General features: G+C 36.8%; 1 protein-coding gene across 4 annotated transcripts in view; it reads right to left on the reverse strand.

Moving 5' to 3' along the window:
• Positions 1-24,748, reverse strand: part of LOC126829315 (restin homolog) — a 111,095-nt gene that overhangs the window by 43,180 nt on the left and 43,167 nt on the right. The window contains exons 1-5 of one of the 4 annotated variants that reach the window (XM_056102649.1): positions 24,170-24,442; positions 14,466-16,347; positions 10,129-10,257; positions 1,053-1,131; positions 303-366 (exon numbers count right to left, since the gene is read on the reverse strand). In XM_056102649.1, coding sequence (XP_055958624.1) covers positions 303-366; positions 1,053-1,131; positions 10,129-10,257; positions 14,466-16,347; positions 24,170-24,172 — 2,157 coding nt within the window. In that variant the 5' untranslated portion in view covers positions 24,173-24,442. Of the gene's footprint in view, positions 1-302; positions 367-1,052; positions 1,135-10,128; positions 10,258-14,465; positions 16,348-24,169; positions 24,443-24,748 lie in introns of those variants that run through there. The other 3 variants (XM_050559091.2, XM_056102650.1, XM_050559092.2) reach the window with 3 other exon arrangements.

The raw sequence follows: 24,748 nt of genomic DNA on the forward strand, positions 1-24,748 counted from the left end.
GCTTTGAAAAGCAATGGACAATAACTGACGAATCACATAAGTATTGGACAATAACTCACAAATAATTCACAAATTGCATTCAAAGTTTCATTAAAATCAGAAGAGACATTTATTAGGAAGTTTGGGCAGATGGGCATGTGATGACAATCATATATGTTGATATCAAATGTGGGCGTATAAAAAGGTAAACGATAATTGATGGGAACTCTCTGATATTAATTAAATCAAACATCTGTAGTTGAGAAACTTTGATATTAATAATTAACTACGTGGTTTATCTGTTGAAATGTAAATAACCTTACCGGAGCTATATCAATCTTTAGAGTAGAACTATTAATATTGGTAGGATCGGAGGCATCTGTTTCACTGTAAAATATCAAAATTATTCAATGATGAAATATATATCATAATGAGATGCAGATTCAAAGGAGAGTGGAAGAGAGGGACACTGGGTTAAACATCCACTTGACACAAACTGGGTCATTTCAGGGCTAACATTATATTTCAAGCAGGCGGCCCTACTCCTTGTCACATATACCAGCAGAGAAACCACGCTGCTTGACTCAATGACCTTATGATCTAAAGCTATTGTGTTAGACCATTCAGCCACTCTACTCCACTGTTCCTGGTTCCAATCCTGGCATGGAATGGGAAGAGAGAGAGAGAGAGAGAGAGAGAGAGAGAGAGAGAGATGTTATGATCAAACAAGAATTGGAAGAATATCAGAATTGTTCAAATCCAGTTTCCACATGTCAGGGAGAGCACCTGCGGGTCATGTCAGGGGGAGCACCTATGGGGCAGCCTAGTTGATTGTGTAAGAAGAAGCAAGTTCCATTCGTGTACAAGCAGACATGCACATAAGAGAACCTTGACATCTGGAATTCAATAAGAGTAGGTAGAAATGCCACTGTCTGGGCAAAATTCTCCTCATTACATTGCATACATGACCAAAGAAAAAAAATGTATACAAGTCTCAATATGACTGATATCTTATCAAGACAAGACGTTAAACTTGATTCGTTTCCTTGACAGTAAAAGCATAACAAACTTACTGATCTGTCTCTGTATCATGTGTTGTTCCACTAACATCCGAATCTACTGAAATCTGGGCGCTAATTATGTGCTTCACTTCTTCTGAAATAAAACATGCTGACATAGAATTACATCCTTTAATACACATAAAACATCAATCCTAATACACAAACCATTTGACTTCTACTGATAATAAACATCACCACTGGAATAATATTTCGAAGTATTCTTAATAAGTTCAACTTTATCACAAATTTTGGAATAATGTTTAAAAGATAACTATTCAATCGAAAATATCACTAAGTGCTATTATAAATAAAATTCTACATATTAAGAAATGTGTGTTTAACAGCCTACTTTTCTACCTCGACTGGGCTATATAATGAAGACGGTCATTTAGTAACTGAACTGGAATACACAGTACACAACTGAATAAATTTCTTAAAGAACCAAGTTGTAAATTCATTCAATAAAACAGTACTGGTAATAGTATTCCATAGAGTTGAGTGGGCAGTTGCAACTTTAGTTTGGACATGTAGCACATGAAGACTATATATACTACAGAATCCTATTCCAGAGATCGCTCCAGTAATAAACATTATAAATTGTATTCCATAGAGTTGTGACCTGTGTATTTTAAGAAAGAACCTGTTACTCTTACAAACCCTGATGGTTAATGATTTGAATTGCATAGGAGGTGCAGATCTTATACCAAATTTAATAGATGATTGCAGGCAATGTTCTTAATCTATCTTTTATAATCTTAATTAAACAATAGATTAATTGGGAGCTGGCATACAGTGTGGTGTGTAGTAGATTTACAATGGGTGATAATTATCTCTAACAAGTAACCCCCTCTCTAAATACAAAATAAGATAGGTCATTAATATGTTTAGTACTTTAAGTGTACAAAGTAACCACACTTATCTGTACAATGTAAAACAATTCAGGTTTTATCCTTACCAATGGATTAGCTCTATTTTACAACTCATACTATTAAACTTCTTAACAACAGTTCACTCTATTTGTACCTGGTAATTAACCCTTCCAACCAATATACAACTACTCAACAGTTCATTATTAACCATTTCAACACTAAAAACTCCACCACAGATTATTGTTCCAGTTGTTCAAAATATTTACAAGTAAACACAATGATAACCAATGGATTTTTTTTATCCCTGACGAAGATTATGAATGAGGATATCAGAAAGGAACATATGTCGCCCCTGAACATCCGTCCGCAATTTGTTTGGAAACAAATTATCCGATTTTATCAGATTTTGACAAAAACTTGAAATACAGGATTATCTCCCCATGGTTCCGTTCGATGTTGGCATTTATCGGAAAGTAACTTCATGGATTATGGCAACTGATTGTACGAAAAAATTGTGTTTTTAGCTTGTGGACCGTCTAGGTCACAATTCTTATCCGATTTCAGAAAACGTTTCGATATTTCCTCATTATACCATAATGATAATTGAGTTCCGTTTTCTTGAAAAGCAGACCGAAACTGCTTGACAAAATGGCTGCTCAATGTATGCAAATAGTGTAAACGTCCGTATGTAATACCAAGGTTGTTGATGCTCTAGAGGTCACAATTTTAATGAAACTTAAAATGAATGTTTATATCCCAAAGATCTTGGTCTCTTTAGATATTTACTCAATACGAAAATAAACCTTCAATATTCTTTCCATATAGCCAGATCACTTAAGCCAAAAAAACAAGACAGGAAGCTTAAATTTCACAAAAACATTCACTTTTAAAAGATGATTGTTTCAGCTGTTATTGCTGGTGGTAGTCTGTATAGGGACATATGGTCATATTTAACACAAGCAACAAGTCAGGTGTCAACATCATAATCCCACATAATCCAATAGATTAACATGAATGACCTAATGATTATACCTTTAATCACAGGTGATTATAACTACAGCTTGGAATGGCTGGGGCTCGATGGGTCCCAGGTTGGAGGAGTGTAGTTTTATATCTCAGGTAATTATACATTTACTGTATTATAGCTTGGGTTTTTGGTGGGTGTGTCTCAGGTGGGAGCAGAGCAGTTTTAAAGACGGTCAGTGTATTATAGCTTGGACTGTGGGAGGAGAGAACTCAATGCACTATAACTTAGCCGTTTCCAGGTGGGAAATGAAATGAAATGGAGTTTAATGTCCGACTGTTCTGCTCTGACTTGGCTAATGAAGACAGGCATACACTATACAGTGTGGTATGAGGGAAATTTTGCCCGGACAGCGGCACTACAGCCTACTCTTACATCAAATTCCAAATGCCAAGGGATCTTTTATGTGCACACCAATGTGTACTTGGGAACTCGGTTTTTTATCCCATTTGAATGACTAGACAGCTGTCCTTGTCACGGCCTCTGTCCTGCACCATGACAAGGGGAAACCATGCTAGAAAATCCTGATGAACTTTCTCAACCAACACCAGGAAAGTTCCCGCAACCTACAGACTAGTGAGCCAGCGTCTTCCTCAATGAGCCACCGTGGCTCCTTCAGCTGGGAGGGCAGTACATCTTTTAATTTTTAAGAGAGCCATAATATTTTTAGTTCACATATATTTAAATATTCAAATTCAAATAATCTTTAAAGCTAATTAAACTGATTATTTTGTATGATAATTAAAATGCGCTATTTAAAGTATTTTTTTTTTTTTTTTTTTTTTTTTTTTTTTTCGGAAAATCATTTATTGTTGTGTCAGAAGAATTATACACTACAAAGTATACTATACTATACTATACAGTAACCCCGCCCCCAAACAAACTACACGGATACCAGTGTCTAAAAGCGTACATACTAATTAAGTGAATACTAATTAAGTGAGGAAGGTTGACACAGGGAAAAGCTCAGCTGAAAAGACCCTCAAAATGTTTCCATCTATCATGAACTTTGTCACCAATATAATTTGTTCTTTTTCAAAATAGCATGATAATTCTTTTTTAAATACCTTCAAAATTGGTTTATTTTCTCCAAGCCGTTGTTTATATATATGTAACTTAGCTAAACTATATATCAAATTTGGAATTTTGTTATCATCAGTATCAATGCCAAATAAACATTTTATCAAGGTGATATCAAAATCATTGTTTGCCTTTAGTTTAATCCAGCTTCCTAATTCTTTCCAATATACCTGTACATGTTCACAGCTGTAATAAAGATGTATTAATGATTCAGTTTCTTTTTTGCAAAAGGTACATAAATCTGATTTAAAAATTCCAATTTTAGCTAAAAATTTATTTGTACCAATTATTCTACTATTGAGTCGAAATTGAAACCATTTCAGCCTAGTATCGACGGTGAAATCAAATGATTGCTTGTAAATACGAGCCCATTCTTCTAAAGTTAATTTCATTCCTAGATCTAATTCCCATGAGTTTTCGGATTTAGTTTTTTGAATTTTTTTATCTAAGAAATGTGTGTAGAAATATTTTGCCCCAGTATCAAACATAGAGATGAATTCAATAATTTGAGGGTAAATGGGTAATATTAACCTGACATCTACTGTTTTAGCATTTATGTTGTTTAAAGTAGTCCATTTAGCAAGAAGTGATTGTTTTAATCCATACAGGTCTGTAAAGTGTGGAGAGAAATTATAGATAGATTTGAACGTGTCGTATGTCATAAAAACACCTTTATCGAAAAGATCATAAACATACTTTATTCCTTTTTGATGCCAAACATCAAAATATATTGTTTTATTGTTTATTTTTATATTTGAATTGTACCACAATGGCTGACGTAGAATATTATGTATTTCGTTATCTTTCGGTTTTAACTTAATTAGCGCAATACTTATATAATTAAAAACCTCTTGCCAGAAAGACAATTTTGTACGCTTTGATAGTTTATAGAAATAATCATCCCCGAAAGAGCCAACCAACAACTGTTTATCTGGTAAAGAATTAACTAACAATTTTGCCCAGGCAGTGTTTTGATGTTTTAATAATCTTCTAAACCAAGTAATTTTTAACGACTTTGAGTATGCTATTATATCAATGATTTTACATCCACCATTTTCAAAATTTTGAACCATAGTTTTTCTGGACACTCTTTCAGCTTTATTACCCCAAACAAATTTATATAACGATTTCTCTATATTTTTTAAGTAAGATATATCCGGTGAAGGTAGACTTGTTAGTAAATGATTTAATTTTGGTACTAATATTGACTTTACGACAGTTATTCGACCGAGTACAGTTAAATTTCGTTTAGACCAATTTGACATCAAGTGACAAACTTCTTGCAACTTAACATTATAATTCAGGTCTATTATCTTATCGATATCAGTACTGTATTTTATTCCTAGGGCCGTAAATTCCGATATTTCCCAGATTAAATTTTTTTTAACATTTAAAAATCGTTCTTGACTTCCTCTTAATGAACCTATCCAAACACAACAAGTTTTTTCTAAGTTTGGTTTTAAACCTGAATATTTTGCGAATTCATTAAGAAGATTCAAGGCCTGTCTAAGAGATTTTTCGCTACCGTCAAGTGTCAGAGCAGTGTCATCCGCATATTGTACGATTTTTTGGTTTTTATTCCCTAAATTAATTCCTTTAATGTCTTCCTCGTTTCTTATTAAACTACCCAAAATTTCAACGCATAGCAAAAAAACATAGGGCGATAACGGATCGCCCTGTCTACAGCCACGTCCGATGGCGAAGAACTCACTCGATTTACTAAATTGTTTAACACAGAGCTTAAAATCAGTATTAAAAATGTTCACCCATTTCCTGATTTGTTGTCCAAAATTAAAGAATTTTAAAGTTTTATCAATAAATCTCCATGAAATGGAATCAAAAGCTTTCTCGAAATCTATAAGAACAATTAGTCCGGGAATATTTTCAATTTCTGTATACTGCAAGATATCAAATAAAAGTCGTGTATTCTCCCTAATAAATCGCCCAGTTAAAAAACCCTTTTGATCCTCATGAATGAGATAATTTAAAACAGATTTAATACGTTTTGCTATAACGGCTGATAGAATTTTGTAGGAGGTATTTAGCAATGTAATTGGTCTCCAGTTTTTGATGAATTCCCTTGGTTTATTCCCTTTTGGAAGTATCGAAACAATACCGAGCCTTTGTGTTTCTGATAAGATACCCGCCTTTAGTGAATAATTAAAGGATCTGACAAGGAAAATTGATAAGTCTGGCCAGAAAAACTTATAGAATTCATTCGAATAGCCATCACTTCCACTGCTCTTATCAGGTTTCATATGTTTTAATACAGACAGAGCCTCACTAGTTGTTATCTCCCCCTCTAGACTATCCCTTTCATTGTTACTAAGAATGGTAATGTTATGGTCCGCTAAAACTTCATCAAGATTAACATCTTCTAACATCTTAAAGTATTTGGTAATATCAGAGAGAGAGAGAGAGAGAAAGAGAAATTGGGTTTAACATCCACTCGACACAAACTAGGTCATTTCGGGACTAACATATGGTTTATTTTATTTCAATAATTCGCTTGCGCGTAGGGGTCTTTAGCAGACTGAGGAACCCGGAGGACCTGGAGAAAACTCACGAGGTTGGACAGGCGACCCTAATCCTTGTCATCATGTACAACCGGAGATTCGAAACCACGCCAGTTGACTCAATGACTGGCATTATGATACAGCATGCACGTGCTAAACATTCGGCCATCCACCACCCCCCACCCCCCTTTGATAATATCAGTTCAGTATGTGATGATACCACTAAATAATATTTGTATAAATTTGGGAATATTTTGATTTTATGGAAACCAGTTAATTGTACCTGGTCGACTAATATTTGACAGTAAACCTTCTTTGAAGTAATCTAAAGGGGCATTGGAAGATTAGATAGAGTTGGCGGTTTACACTATAATAGTTAACAAGCCAACAGTGAGGCTGATGTCCCCCGCCGAAATACCGAAATAAAAAGATGACACATATTAATTAATCGCACATTTATTTTTTTCAAAAGTATCAAGCATTTAAACCATACATTAAGTTTCATCATTCTCTACCAGACAGAATCAAGATTATCTTGTCCCAAACCATCGACAAATGAAATCAATTAGCTCTGCTTAGCTAGCGTCAGCTCAAAATGTTTATCATTGAACTCAGTCAAGACATTCACCTAATGAACATCTACATCAAGTTTAAACATTCTCCTAATGAACATCTACATCAAGTTTAAACATTCACCTACGCCAAGTTTAAACATTCTACCTCAATTAGGAGAGTTATTGTGTTCCAAAGTCTCAACCAATCAAATTGCTTATCACTCTGCTTACCCTGAGCAGAAAATGCTCATAATCGAACTTAGTCAAGTTTCATCACTCTCACTTAATTAGAACTAAAGTTATCGTGCCCCAAAGCATCAACCAATCAAATTGCTTCCCCTAAGCAGAAAATGCTCATCTTCGAATTCCATCAAGACACTGACCTAATAAACACCTGCACCAAGTTTGACCATTCTAGGTAAATTAGAAAGAGTTATTGTGTCCCAAAAAGTGTGACAGACAGACAGACGGACGAACCCATTTTAATAGTCCCCTGCTTTCTTCGAAAGGCGGGGGACAATAAAGTGAAAAGAGGGCCATAACTCTAACTCTAGACGTAATAAACAGAAATTCAAAGGGCTTCTTCGTTTCACTAATTTAAATAATGCATATAAATTTCACAAAGATTGGATGATAACTTTTGGCGTTCAACAAAATGAAACAAGGGCCGTAACCCTTGACGTAATAAACGGAAATTATTAAAATTAATTGGACTCCTTCATCTTACTAATGTAAACATATATCAATTTCAAAACAATTGGATCATAACTTTTGGCGTTGGGGCATGTACAAGAAATCGTGGACAATATACCTCCACATTTATACGTGGGCGTATAAAAATTGTGACCTTGAGAGGGCCCACTAGCTAAAAATAATCTTTTGTACAATCAGGGGGCATAATCCATGAAATATTTATCCGATACATGCCAATATCGAAAGGTACCGGGACATAAACATATATTTCAAGTTTCATCAAAATAGGATAAAATGAACATTTTAACTCAATTCGAAGGAGAGTTATTGTGTTCCAAAGTCTCAGCAAATCAAATTGCTTATCGCTCTGCTTAATCTGAGCAGAAAATGCTCATTATCGATCTTAGTCAAGGTATTACTGTAATGAAACTATACACCAAGTTTCATCACTCTCACTTAATTAGAACTAAAGTTATAGTGTCCCAAAGCATCAACCAATCAAATTGTTTATCTACTTAATTAGAACTAAAGTTATAGTGTCCCAAAGCATCAACCAATCAAATTGTTTATCTCTGCTTACCCTAAGCGGAACGGACAGACAAACAGACAGACGGACGAACCCATTTTAATAGTTCCCTGCTTTCTTCGAAAGGCGGGGGACAATAAGCATGAACATTTACTCAATTCGAAGATCAACCAATCAAATTGTTTATCTCTGCTTACCATAAGCGGAACGGACAGACAGACAAACAGACAGACGGACGAACCCATTTTAATAGTTCCCTGCTTTCTTCGAAAGGCGGGGGACAATCAAAGTAGGAGAGTTATTGTTTTCCAAAGTCTCGACAATCAAAGTAGGAGAGTTATTGTTTTCCAAAGTCTCGACCAATCAAATTGCGTATCGCTCTGCTTACCCTGAGCAGAAAATGCTCATTATCAAACTTAGTCAAGGTATTACTGTAATGAAACTATACACCAAGTTTCATCAATCTCACTTAATTAGAACTAAAGTTATCGTGTCCCAAAGCATCAACCAATCAAATTGCTTATCTCTGCTTACCCTAAGCGGAAAATGCTCATCTTCGAACTCCATCAAGGCACTGACCTAATCAACACATACACCAAGTTTGAACATTCTAGCTCAATTAGGAAGAGAGTTATCGTGCCCCAAAGTATCAACCAATCAAATTGCTTATCTCTGCTTACCCTAAGCGGAAAATGCTCATCTTCGAACTCCATCAAGGCATTGACCTAATAAACACATACACCAAGTTTGAACATTCTAGCTCAATTAAAAGTTATCGTGTCCCAAAGCATCAACCAATCAAATTGCTTATCTCTGCTTACCCTAAGCGGAAAATGCTCATCTTCGAACTCCATCAAGGCATTGACCTAATCAACACATACACCAAGTTTGAACATTCTAGCCCAATTAGGAAGAGAGTTATCGTGTCCCAAAGCATCAACCAATCAAATTGCTTATCTCTGCTTACCCTAAGCGGAAAATGCTCATCTTCGAACTCCATCAAGGCATTGACCTAATAAACACATACACAAAGTTTGAACATTCTAGCTCAATTAGGAAGAGAGTTATTGTGTCCCAAAAAGTGTGACGGACAGACAGACGGACAGAAAGACGGACAGACAGACAGACAGACAGACAGACGGACGAACCAATTTTAATAGTCCCCTGCTTTCTTCGAAAGGCGGGGGACAAAAACTAGATAAAGTAAAGGGAATATGCTGAAAATCTCAGTCAAATTGCTCAACTCCGAACCGAGATATTAACGATTGAATTTTAGGCATAGCCTCTATCATCATTACTAAAGTCATTACACAGTATCGATTTTCCATTTTTGAGCGTTGAGCAGCAGATCGGATTGAAATTCAGTAAATATCGCAAGCTAGCAATGACATCGATAGCTGATTATGGTCTGGATAATTTAATTAATGTCTAATTAATAAGGTAGATAACATTTCAGACCTAACGAAAAACCTGAAACATGCAGATTTAGCTCTTGCATAATGTATGTTTAAATCCTGATTCCTTGTTTATGGTAGACTAATATTCAACAGTAAACCATCTTTGAAATAATTCCCGTCGTGCTTCCTTGTGTATGGGACTTGAGTAAACATGTACATGTATCTATATGATTCCCTGTATTCATATGGAACCTATTTAACGTAATAACAGTAGAGAATTGATTTATTTTGTTGCTTCACTTATTTCATTTTCTTAATGAAATGCTCAGCCCACGTGTTTATTATAAATACGTTTTAACAGGTGTTCCTCAAGAAGAGCAAATCAAACTGGTGTGACCTAATAAATAACTAACACAGATCCTGTCTTACCCTGAAAACTATCTTGGTACTGGATAATCTGACTTTCTGTCATTGAGGTATGATCGCCCAGTCTTTCTGGCCATTCTGGTGAATTGGTTGTTTTGGTGCCACACTCGGAATCAGTATCTGGAACATATCCTGAAATAAATATATAGAATACTAAGACCAATATCATAGTGTATGCAACCTTCATATATACGACTGAATTCAATTTCCTACAAGTCCCAGATTTCATTTTTCTGCACCAACAAAGAGAGAGAGAGAAATTGGGATTCACTAGGTCATTTCGGGACAAACATATGGTTCAATTTTATATTTCAGTCATTCGCTATTGCATGGGGGGGCTTTAGTAGTGTAGGGGGGTGGATGGCTGAATGGTTTGCACGTGCGTGCTGTATCATAAGGCCTGTCATTGAGTCAACTGGCGTGGTTTCAAATCCTCGGTTGTATGTGACAAGGATTAGGGTCGCATGTCCAACCTCATGGGTTTTCTCTGGGTACTCCGGTTTCCTTCCACTGCTAAAGACCCCTACGCGCAAGCGAATTATTGAAATAAAATTAAACCATATGTTAGTCCCGAAATGACCTAGTTTGTGTTGAGTGGACGTTAAACCCCATTTTTCTCTCTCTCTCTCTCTTTAGTAGTGTGAGCAAACCAGAGAACCCTGGGAAAACCCATGATGTGGGAAGGGCTACTCTACATGTACCTCCTCATCACGTTTCAAGCGAGGGATCAAAACCACGCAGAATTATCCTCAGCTGTGACTTTAGCTGCCAACATCTAAATCGAACCCGTTTTGTGGCATCCTGTTTTTTTTTTTAAACACTATCTTTATTTAGGATATTTGAATATGATTGGGTGGGAAACAGGTTAAACATGTAAAAACCCTCCGTAACATTTCACAGTTTAAAACCCCACAAACCATAACTTTATTTTGTGTGTTTATGTGTTGTGGGTTAGATGTGTTGTCGGCACTTAGGGCATGTGACCTGGATAATAGCACAAAATAAATTTTCATATTATAAATTGGTGTGTTGTAGAGGGCCAGGGGAGAGGGAAGGGGATAGGTGGCTGAGTGGTCTAACATGTGCCCTCAGACCAGATCAGAAGATCTATCATTTAGTGGCGTGGTTTTAATCTCAGGCTTTAACACAAGAATAAGGTTGTGTACTGAACGTCATGGGTTTTCTCTGGTTACTCTGGTTTTCTACCACTCCTAAAGACCCCAACACATTGAAATACTCTGTTTGGATAAATAGATATCGTTTTTGTGTATCTATACATGAAGAAATTGGGACTTGTTGAAGAGTATTGATATCTTATCTTTTTTTATCATGTTGTACAAAGTTAGTTCGGATAACTGTTGACCAAACAAACATTTACAATATGACAGCTGTCTTATCAAACACTACTAATATAATAAACTGTATCAACCTTCATTCATGTTATAGTATCAAGGTACATAACTCTTAGCAAAACAACAAATAATCTTATCAGTAAAGACAATATCTACTCACTGAGCCACTGGGGCTTCAAATTATCTGTCAAGACAATACTGGGACTGTTTATTGAAAGTTTGGAATCCCATATCCTACAGTCAAGCACAATCTGATACTAATACAATATCTAGTACAAACCTATTATTCATAGATCAGGCTTTAATAGAGAGAGAAATGGGGTTTAACGACGAATGGACACAGACTAGGTCATTTCGGGACTAACACATGGTTCAATTTTTTATTGCAATAATTCGCTTGCCCGTAGGGGTCTTTAGCAGTGGGAGGAAACCGGAGGACCCGGAGAAAACCCACCAGGTTGGACAGGCAACCCTACTCCTTTTCAGGTACAACCGTTGAATCGAAATCACGCCAGTTGACTCAATGACAGACCTTATTATATAGCGAGCACGTGCTAACCATTCGGTCATCCAACCCTCCGGCTTCAATAGAAACCATTCATTTCATTTGATATTTGTTATTTGCTTATAATGTCTATGTAGTTTGTGTTGTTTGTTTATAATGTCTATGTAGTTTGTGTTTCTTGTCTAAAGGTTTATCTTATGGGTTTTGTTTTTGTGTGGTATAGTCCAATCTGATTAAAATACAGATCTACATTTCGTTTTGTTTTTTTAATCTTTCGATGGCGTACACTACATGAAGGTTTGACCGGTTGTAGTAAAAGGTCGTGTCATAGGTCGTACGAATGGCTTTCGACCCTATGACCTCAGGCATTGATTAATCACAATCAGCGTTGATTTACCCACAGTTCCGGGCATCGCATGCCAAGAAGTCGCCATAACAGATGGTTTCATTGGCTAATCCCTCACGCGATACAGAACACAGGTTATATAACAACTCTTCAAGATCCTAGTGTAGTACATAAAAATGAAACGAAATTTTGAAATAGGATCTGTGTTTTAACCAGATTGGGTACAGTCCAACTGCAACAGACCTGATTTACAATTAGATCATAAAGTTGTCAATGAGACATTATTATACAACCCACATCCCGCAGTGGAAATATTTGATCATATATAAATTCTCCGGACCCCATTACTTTCTCAGAAACATTTCTCCATGTTGACATGGGAGAAGTAATTTATAGCTCTATAGATCTTAATAAATATGGAGGCCTGGTTTTCATCTTCATAGGGACTTTGTCTGGGATTACTGGGAATTATTATTTCTGCAGATCTCATTTATAAAGCAGTTTAACAAGATGTCAACCATGTTTGTGAAGGCCTGATTTTCGTTGTCATAGGGAAGTTTTTGATCAGATATGGACAACCAAATCTTCTATGGCACTGTAATTTTCCAAAATTTTTTGACCCATCTGTCCAGGTCACCTCTGGTGGCCCTCTCCCTTAATCTGCCCCTGCAAGTAAGACCTTTCTCAGATGGTTTACTCCTCCATCAACCAAATACACAAAGTCCTGCGAGAACACTCTTTTTTTCTTTTGGGTATCTTTAGACTAATAAAAAGTGGGAGATTATTAGATTAAAATCTAATAATCTCCCACTTTTTATTAGACAAAGTCATTTACTGTATCTTTTTTTTTTGAGTCAAGACTAGTGTCAACCCCACTTTAATTTTGTTATCAGCTTACAACTTCAGTCCCCAATAAATATTATCTTTCTATTATTGATTATTTTCATATTTTAATTTATACACAATTTATGTAAATGTGTCTGTATTATTGTTAAGCAACATTTGAACACACTTGTCATGCACATCTAAAATGAGTATATCATCCAGGACTGAATGAACATGACATCCCAACAATGTAGCTGTAAATTCATGCAATCAATATGTTATTATCTGTTCTTGAATCTAAATTTATTCAATTAGTCAATAATAAAGAGTACACCAGGGATTTGTTGATAATGACAAGATATGAATTATTGATTAGATCAACTGCAATATCAACAATGGTATAAAGAATCTTATAACTCCATTAATTGTAGAAACTGAAATGAAACCCCATACAATCTGACTTAAATAATCCACACTTTTATTTATGTCACTTCAATTTGCAATATGAGACTGCTTATATGCGGCTTTTTTTTGGGGGGGGAAATTTTTAATCAATAAGCTGGGTTTGTTCACTGAATGGTTAATGTGTGTGCTTTAGATCATTAGGTCTGTTATTGAGTCAGTTTTGATCCCAAGCTCGTAGGTGATACATTCCATACCGGTATATATCTCTGGACCTTTGACTGCCTCAAACCGCATGAGATACATGAACAGCTCTACATGCTATAGGACCGTCTGCACTAGTTCATGGTGCGCCATATATATTTATCCGTGACTCAGGTGGTTTGGTGTGTTCTCAGGAGCACTAGTTATAGGCAGTTTCAAGAAGTCCAAATGTTAGACAATACCAATTTGTATTTCTGTTCCTTGGGAACACCTATTAAATGCGTGGGGTGTTGGATGGTCGAATCATTGGTAATTGTGCGCTGTAACATACGGTCTGTCATTGAGTCAACTGGTGTGGTTTCAATTTCCCGGTTGTATGTGACAAGGAGTAGGGTCGCCTCTCCAATCTCGTGGGTTTTCTCCAGAACCTCTGGTTTTCTCCCACTGCTAAAGACCCCTACGCGCAAGCGAATTATTGAAATAAAATTGAACCATGTGTTAGTCCCGAAATGACCAACTTTGTGTCGAGTGGATGTTAAACCCTATTTCTCTCTCTTTCTCTCTGACTCAAATTACTAATTTAAAAACAAAAAGTACTTACTTACTCTTTTCAAAAGCTTTTAGTTCCAAATATTTAAGCTTTGAGATTTCAAAACATGGCACACAAGAATTGAGTGTTAAAACATACAATAAATATTTCACTAACCTGTATCAACACTAGTTGTAGAAATAAGAGAGACTGGTCGTTCAAGTTTGTTATGTCCAGATTTCAAATCTTCACCAAGAGTTACATCACTTGTTACAAACCCAACATTAACATCACGATTATTACCTCGTTCTGATATTCCTGAATCAGTCATCAGTTTACGATCATTGTCAGTTACACTCTTGATCATATCACTTCTCACTAAACATGCGTGAATATTTTCCATTTGATGTGATCGCGTCATCGACATGGAGTCTGTCATCTGACTACTTGACATTTCAGATATACCAGAATCCATCATTAATTTACGACTAGCGTCATCGAGGCTTTTATCCATCTCGGTCTCTAACTTATCAATATTACATCGCGATATTTGTTCCGAGGTTTCGAGATCAATCAACTTTTTCTGATCGTCTATGTTAACAGGTTGGTCCATGGAGAGTTGCTGACTAGATTTCATATCTTGAGTTACATTAGCACTATTAGAATAATTGTCACTCTCTCCTCCGTGAGAAGCCATTGTGTAAGTGTCATTTAAATTCACAATTTGTCGATTACGATTCTCAATGGGAGTGGTGCTCAATTTCAGTTTGTCGAATTGACATGACAACGCGGACAGAGATTCACGTTTCTGTTTCTCATCGGCACATCCAAGTAGATTTATATCCAATAAATTAACATCGTCTAGTCGTGACGCTTCGAGAATTTCCGAACAATTACTATCAATGGTAGTATTGTTTGAATTGTCTCCCCCTTCGCGATAAGCGGCACGATTATATTCTTTACCCTCAGGAGATGGTGAATTGGATGCTACGACGTCCGGTAAATTTTTCCCAGCATACCCTGTTTCGGGGTCAAAAGTTAGATTTAAATACTGTCGGCTGTCTGATTTCAACTGCACCGAGATGCCGTTACTGTAGGTCTCTTCGGGGGTTACGCGTACCCCCTTCGAAATATTATCACTTTCACTGTCCAGTGTATAAGTGGCACACAATTCATCGTCAATCTTTTCGTATTCCGGAGAGAGAGGACTAGTAATAGGAGAGGTTATTGCACTTTTTATTTGTTCAGAACTAGACGATGATTTGATGATACTAGAATTAGAAGAGTATTTAGGTAATCGGGAGATACCTGAGATACCTGGAATGTGTGAAGGTTTGTGTTGCTTCTTTACGTCATCGCCATCTGCAGACGGCTTGTTTACGATGTCGACATCTTTACGAGAATATTCACCTCTATTTCCAGATCTGCTCCTTACAGGTGACGACGTCTGGCTACTGAGTGTCTCGTTAGAGGTCGATGCTGAAACAGAGGTCTGTTTTATTTGTTTATCCGGGGAGCCATGTTTTCGAATACCTGAACCACGTCCAGATTGTGATTTATATTGATATCGTGGCTCCCTATCCTTTGTTGTGGAAATAACATCCTGGGAATGACGACTTCTGACGATTTTCGATTCTGTCTGTTGCCGATGTTTTCTGGGAGTAATAACCGGCTCTTCTATCTCACTACTCGTGTCAACATAATCGTCTTCGAAATAAATATCTTCTTCAAGTATTGCTACTTTATCAACAGGAGCGAAAATACCGTGTTTGTCCTCGCAAGTAAAGTATCTGTGACCTTGAACCATGCCATCATGGTTTCCCTCAGGTTCGTCAAGTTCAACGCCACACCAAACACCGGTTGCGATGTGTGTTTCACCGAAATATTGTAAAGTTCCGAATTTAATTCCACCAATACACACTCTTTCCCCTATTTGAAAAGGGTTGTCCGATTCGGGTTCCGGAGAAGGGCTCCGAGGCCGTGGAGCCGCTTTGACAGGAGCTGGTAAAAAAGAACGTTTTTTACCCGGACCAGGGATCTTACTTGTGTACTGGGACGTCTGAAAAAAAAAAAAATTAAGAAGTTTTGAAAATAAAATCATAACATGACTAAAATTAGTATTAAAACTTGCCACCCAGTATCTGGAGGATGAGGACCCTGTTGCATGCAGATGTCAATGTGCATAAATTTGTGATTTACAAATTCGAGTAATTGTTTAGTGAGTAAAATAAATTGCGTGTCTAAATAATCATATTGATAAGCGCCTTGGCGGCCTATCATTGTTTTTTAAAGCAAGCGATCGCTCTTGAGCACCTGTTGCACACTTGAATGTCGACCAAGGGGAGGTTTTTCTTCCTCCCCATAAAATTGAAAATCGCTCTCTTCTAAAATACAAACAACGACTGTAGGTCTACTATTTTACTCAATGTACGAATTACTCAAATTTGTTACTAACTTTCTTAAATCAAGTGAAGAATTACTTGACTTTGTCTATAAAATACAACAGACTTAATCAGTTAGATAGAAAATATGTATGTCAATTGTAAGTAATTGAGAAACCCTGCAGTTGATTAAAATAACAAAACAATATAATACCTCGTCCATTATAAATTATTCAGAAGAATACAAATAAACTGATGTCTATGTTCTATTGTATCTTAATCATCATTCATTATATGACAATTATCACATTGTTATTATCAGGTCACATGACTTATAATATCTCTAGATTGCTTTCATTCATCATTTAAAGTAACGATGCATGATTTGTATTTCTCGGAAAATATCAAATTTCTCATGGCTTACTCCATGTTAAAGATGCATTATGTAAGAACTAAAATCTGCCCAATGTAGATCTTACGTTTGGCCTCAAATCATTAATTAGACATTAATTCACATGCCAAGCCCATAATCAACTCTTTAGACCATCGGATGGTTTTGATTTTTAACGGATTTAAACATGATTGCCAGTTAATAATTCAATTAAAACAAGAGCATCGCTAACGCTGCAATATACGTCCACATTCCAGCTTTGATTGATATATGGTACTTTTTAAAATGAAGAGAATGAAATATAAAATTGCTGTAATATGATCAGAGGCAAAGAAGGCTAGGCGTCGGGTTTGTTTTGCCAAATATCCAGAAAAATACTAACAATAAAGTGGGTGTGGCACTGCCCCAGGAGGTCGGGGCAAGCATCAAAATAAATAGTTGCTGTCTTTATGGTATAAGGAATAAATATGCAAAGTTCCAAGATGATCCATTCAGAATTGCAGCATGTAGACTATAAATACAAAAACTGGGCATGGCTCTGCCCGTTGGGGTTGGATATGGAAACAATATAAATAGGTACCATCCTGTTATTGAAATGACAACATCAATAGTTGCCATCCTTAGGGTATAAGGAATAAGTATACCAAGTTCCAAGATAATCCATTCAGAATTGTGGCCATGGGTGTTAAAGGCAAAAATTGGGCGTGGCTCTGCCCCGGGGGGTCAGGGCATTCACCAAAATCAATAGTTGATGCCCTTAGGCTATAAGGAATACAAATGCCAAGTACCAAGTTGATCCATTCAGAATTCCGGCCTGTAAATGATATAAACATAAAAATTGGGCGTGGCTCTGCCCCTGGGGGTCGTGATATGCAGTTGTCGTCTTTGGTTATAAGGAATACATATCCCAAGTTCAAAGACAATCCATAAAGAATCGTGGCCTGTAGGCAACTCACAGAGACACAAAGAAAAAATGGGTGTCGCTCTGCCCCTGGGGGTTGGGCAATCACCAAAAAACAATTGGGGGCATCCTTAGGGAAAAGGAATAGGTATGCAAAGTTTCAAAAGGAAATGTTAAGAATTGCGGCCTGTAGGCGACACAAAAGGCACACAAATTTTGGGCGTGGCTCTGTCTCAGGGGGTCGGGCAAGCACCAATAATAATAGAGGTCAGCCTTAGGGTATAAGGAATAAGTATAAAAAAGTTTTCAAGACGATCGATTAAGCATTGCAGGCTGTAAGTGACATACAGACACACAAAAAGAAAATGGGCGTGGCTCTGTCCCTGGGGGCTGGGCATTCACCACAAACAATAGGGATGTTCCTTAGGATAGAAGGAGTAAGTATGCAAAGTTTCAAGGTGATACGCTAAGAAATGCAGTCTGTAGATGACAAACAATGAATAAAAGAAATGGGCGTGGCTCTGCCACTGGGGGTCGGGCATGCACCAAAAACAATAGGGATCATCCTTAGGGTATAAGGAATTTATATGAAATTTTTTCAAGACGATCGATTAAGAATTGTGGCCTGTAGGCAACACACAGACACAAAAAGAAAATGGGCATGGCTCTGCCCCTGGGGGTTGGGCATGGACCCCAAACGATAGGGATGTTCCTTAGGTTACAAAGAATAAGTATGCAATACAAGAAATAGGCGTGGCTCTGCCCCTGGGGATCGGGCATGCACCAAAAATAATAGGGATCATCCATAGGGTATAAGAAATAAGTATGTAAAGTTTCAAGATGATCACTTAAGAAATGTGACGTGTAGGCGACACACAGACACACAAAAAGAAAATGGGCATGGCTCTGCCCCTGGGGGTTGGGCATGCACCCCAAACGATAGGGATGTTCCTTAGGGTACAAAGAATAAGTATGCAAAGTTTCAATATGATACGTTAAGAAATGCGGCCTGTAGATGACAAACAAATAAATACAAAAAATGGGCGTGGCTCTGCCCCTGGGGGTCGGGCATGCACCAAAAACAATAGGCATCATCCTTAGGGTATAAGGAATAAGTATGTAAAGTTTGAAGAAAATCCAGTAAGAATTGCGCCCTGTAGGCGACACAAAGACACACGAAAAGAAAATGGGAAATGGGCGTGGCTCTGCCCCTGGGGGTTGGGCATGTACCCCAAACGATAGGGATGTTCCTTAGGGTACAAAGAATGTGTATGCAAGATTATAAGTTAAGAAATGTGGCCTGTAGACGACAAACAAACAAATACTAGAAATGGGCGTGGCTCTGCCCCTGGGGGTCGGGCATGCACCAAAAACAATAGGGATCTTCCTTGGGGTATAAGGAATAACTATACCAAGTTTGAAGAAAATCCAGTAAGAATTGCGCCCTGTAGGCGACACAAAGACACACGAAAAGAAAATGGGAAATGGGCGTGGCTCTGCCCCTGGGGGTTGGGCATGTACCCCAAACGATAGGGATGTTCCTTAGGGTACAAAGAATGTGTATGCAAGATTATAAGTTAAGAAATGTGGCCTGTAGACGACAAACAAACAAATACTAGAAATGGGCGTGGCTCTGCCCCTGGGGGTCGGGCATGCACCAAAAACAATAGGGATCTTCCTTGGGGTATAAGGAATAAGTATACCAAGTTTGAAGAAAATCCAGTAAGAATTGCGCCCTGTAGGCGACACAAAGACACACGAAAAGAAAATGGGCGTGGCTCTGCCCCTGGGGGTTGGGCATGCACCCCAAACGATAGGGATGTTCCTTAGGGTACAAAGAATGTGTATGCAAAGTTTCAAGATTATTAGTTAAGAAATGTGGCCTGTAGACGACAAACAAACAAATACTAGAAATGGGCGTGGCTCTGCCCCGGGGGGTCGGGCATGCACCAAAAACAATAGGGATCTTCCTTGGGGTATAAGGAATAAGTATACCAAGTTTGAAGAAAATCCATGAAGAATTGCGCCCTGTAGGCGAACCACAGACACACACACACACACACACACACACACACACACACATACATACACACACACACACACACAGACAGGGGCGACGGCATAATACGTTCACATTATGAATGTGGACGTATAAAAAGGATAAACGAAACTTTGTTTATTATCGTAGCAATGACAATCAAGATTACACTGCTTTTCCAACGGCCATAGCTCAGCTCAGAATAAAGCAATTTGACTTAAATTTTCAACATATTCAATTTTTGTTATCTATTTTTAAACTATTATAGCGAGAACTGTCAGATCTTTATCTAAATCTTAAATAATGTATTTTTAAGATATACTCAGATTAATCATTCAACATTTAATTAATAAAATAAAATAAATATATCAACGGTAGATAATCTCCCAGGACTGATTTAATTGGATTAAAGAGAGAGAGAGAGAAATGGGGTTTAACATCCACTCGACACAAACTATGTCATTTTGGGACTAACATATGGTTTTAATTTTTATTTCAATAATTTGCTTGCGCGTAGGGGTCTTTAGCAGTGGGAGGAAACCGGAGGACCCGGAGAAAACTCACAAGGCTGGACAGGCGACCCTACTCCTTGTCACGTACAACCTGGGATTCGAAACCACGCCAGTTGACTCAATGACAGACTTTAAGATACAGCGTGCACACACTAACCATTCAGCCATCCAACTCCCCTAATTGGGATTAAACAGGCCCAATAAATTAGATTTTGAGGAAAATAAAGATGGCGGTTGGTTTGTTCTAACTGAATATCATAGTGTTAAACTTGGAATCCAGCAATAAAAAGACTTGTAACCGGTGATCAATGTAAATTGTAAAATGGTGGGGAGTTCTACATGGAAGAAATGTAGACCGGTACATATTACTTATACATAAATCTCAACATTTTACATGGTACACTATAACAACACTATTCTAGTTTATCATTCAATATAGGTTGCCAGGTAAAGAAACATACACCTGCAGTTGCTATGTTGTCCATATGGTTCATATAAAAGAAGCTGGCAAGAAGCAAACAAGGACAATAACTTTGAAAATAATGTGAAAGAGAGAGAGGGTTTAACTTAAGGTCTACTCAAGCCGGGAATCAAAACCACACCACTTGACTAAATGACAGACCTTACTAAACAATTAAGTCACCCAACCCAACCGTGATATGAGAAGAGAATATAAATGATATAAAAGCTAATAGAAGCAGACACTATATTGCAGGGAATATTCTAACTCCATTAAATATTCTAATTCTATTAAATCTTTCTCTCTGTAGAGTTCTCATATTTCATTGTGGGGATTCCCCTAACTCTAAAATTCTATTAAATCTCCAGTCTGTAGAATTCTCATATTTCATTGTGGGGATTCCCCAGACTGTCCACTCTAACTTCACCATGTTACCATAATACAATAATACAGCTACAGTATAGAGACTTGATAAGACTATAATACAATGAACAATACAGAAGTGATTATTTCAGGAGACGAGATCCATAGTAGTATATTTATACTCTTGTATATCATTGTGGTTATATAATGTTGTCTATCCTCATGTCAACAATTCTTTATGGATCAAGATTATTAGAATGATTTGAAATTTGTATATGTTGGTGGGAAAAGAAAGCCAATTTCAGAACACTACTTGCACATGAGGGGCAGCTCATCGAGTAGGCTAACATGTGCATTTAAGGCCATAAGGTCTGTTATTAAGTCAAGTATGGTCACTTGCCCAGTCCCACTGCTAAAGACCCCTACAAGCAAGCAAATTATTAGTAGTGGATCTTAAAACCCGTCTTACTCCCCCCCCACCCTTCTCTCTTCTAACAGAAAGTTACAGAAAGTTTAACATTGGCAGAAATTAAGAATTACTTCTCTAATACCTCTCAAACGCGGCCTTGTAAAAATTCGTGTGAAAGTATAAAATATGGTGATTGATTAAAGAATGGTATTGTTATAATACACTAATATAACATGGAATTAATGTCAACCTTATTCAAGTGATTAATTTTGTATAATTTAATAAAAATGGCCAACATTTTATCGATCATTAATTACCATATCAAAACATTGATTCATCAAGGAAAATGATTTTATACATGAGCAAAAAAACCAATAAACCAGATGTCTACCCTTCTATTACTCAAAACCTCAATCATATCACAGTCCGGCTATGAGTATTATGATATGTATGATAACTGGGTGACTGTATAAGATTTTTATGTACCAGCTGTTTTTAACAATGACAATATATCAAGGTATGTGTGTAGTTTAATATATGAAATACCTTTCACAGGTGGCTCTTTAAACATTTATATTCTGTTGATATAGGGAATGGGGGGAAGGGCAGAATCAAGGTGATGACAGGGAGTCAGGTGGAACAAGGGGCCTTTATAGTTGAATGCAGGACCAATCAAGGTGATGACCAATGAGTTGGGAGAGGGGTAGTTTCATATATAATGGAGTAGGGGTAAAAGTTGGTGTGGGACTATTTTAGCAAATAGAGTTGAGTAGGCGGATGTTCAAGAATTTCATTAACAATATTGGAACCGATCCATGACTACATGTCAGACTGTTGTAATAGTCATGTCAGGAACTTGTTCTCTGGTTGCATGCTCAGACTGTTCTGACATAAAGACGACATCACGTCATATTTTATCTTTCTTGAATTAACATACCAACACAAATTCAATATCATTTCTCACTTAAAACTATTTTGGATGAAATATGACTCACTTCTGAAATACGTTATCGGTAGTCTACTGAATACGACAATTCTTCATGCTCAAATGCCAATTTTTGGCTTGAAATTACAATTTTTGTTATTTTCTAGGGTTGGAAGGGGCTAAGAATGGATAAGTGGATTGCTATCCCTTTTATTTCCTGACCAATACGTTTGTCAAACAACCTAATCAAATATCAACACAGTAGACTCTAAAATGTCAAACCAAAACAAGGCCTAAATAAAATAAATAAATTTGAAGCATATGTTTCGTTTTTTTCAATAGATAAGAATACTGCTAGAAATAATGTAATTATGGTGGATTAAGACAAAGACTCCATGTTGTGAGAATCCAGAATCAATAAAACATGAATAAAACATGAGAATAAAACATCCAATAACTGACATGTTATCAAATAAACTACACTCATTGTTTAGTACAGCCAGCTCAATATTAACTAGAGACTAACATACGGTACAATTATATTTCAATATAAAACTTGAGATGGAAATAACACCACTGGACTCAATGACAGACCTAATAATCTAAAACACATGTTAGAGCAATCGGCCCACCCTCAGTCCCCTTGAGTTGGAGCATCTGTATGTCCATTTTTAGCAACTTTGCCCCTCCTGCTCTTTGGAATTAACATATATAGCATTTTGTTTTCAATAAATTGGAATATCCAGAGAAGATCCATCAGGTTAGTCAGACAACACTACTCAATGTCACAGGATGGAATCCTTGACTGGCATAAAGAACTGGTGGCTTGTTGAGTATATGGTACTGAACTAGCCAGGAGGTCCTGGCCCCATCCTGAGTTGGGCAAGAGAGTCTGTGGTGCAGGATGGATGGGTATGGGAAAGAAAGGCCTAGTTGTTTGGGTGGGACAAAAAAAAGAAAGGTCCTGTGTATACCACAGGCAAACGCTTTAAATTTCTCTTGAAAGTTGGATATAGAAATAAAGAGTAGGCTGTAGCACTGCTGTCTTGGCAAAATGTCCCTCGTAGCACACTGTATGGCATATTTATATCCTCATTAGCCCGGCTTGTGCAGATAAGTAACACATTAAAAGATTTAATTTAAACAACATTTCATTTCATTTCATTACTTTAGTATCAAATTATCTCAGTTGTATCAGCAAAATTAACAATTCACAAAAATATCTCTTAAAACAAATAACTAATTACAAATCTTATTCAATTAAATCTAGAGATAGTATTCATTCACAAGCTTCCATAGAAACATTCACAAGCTTCCATAGAAACATAACGAATCGTTAAATCAATTAGCCATGAATAAAAAATAAAGAGAAATTTCTTAGTACGTTCCTGTTGTGTTGATCGAGGCCATGAACAGATAATCTCAAGTATTAGGTATGTCAGTCAAGACTTGGTACATAATTTAACAATTAACGTAGGTAGGTGTTAAGAATTTCTCTTACCATGTTGAAAAGCTTGTAATGTTTACTCCTGGTTCTAGAATTAACACACAACAACCTCCAACTCCTGTAAACAATCTACAAGTGGTTTAACACACAACCGTGGTATAACTGGCCATATTCCATACTTGATATATCATAGATAACAGTAGCTGACTGTGGTATAAACCTCGTATTGCCCACTAGTTATATCATAGTCAACAGAATCACAATCTGAATTTCATAATATCCACAAAAATCACAATACTGTGTTAAATTGATATTAATATCAATATAATATCGTGCTTGAATGTGAAGCCATTTTAACTTTGCCAATGTTTCTACGTACTAGAGACAAGCTGTTGCAACTTTATTGATGAAATTCTACATTCTTGTCTCCCTCCTGGTCACATGGTAGAGAAAATCAATATCAATAGATAGTTTATTATAATGAGTGGTTTTTGCTACTTTTACTTTAAACGCCAACAATTAATCAAGTACTGGTACACATTCAGATATATGTTTTACCTGAGAAGAGTGACTATTCTTAAAAGGGAACATAGTAGCCTACAGAGAGAGACAACAAAAAAATGGAGGATAACA

Source organism: Patella vulgata, chromosome 8 (assembly GCF_932274485.2).
Source record: "Patella vulgata chromosome 8, xgPatVulg1.2, whole genome shotgun sequence".
In the NCBI taxonomy this organism is placed as follows: Eukaryota; Metazoa; Mollusca; class Gastropoda; family Patellidae; genus Patella; species Patella vulgata.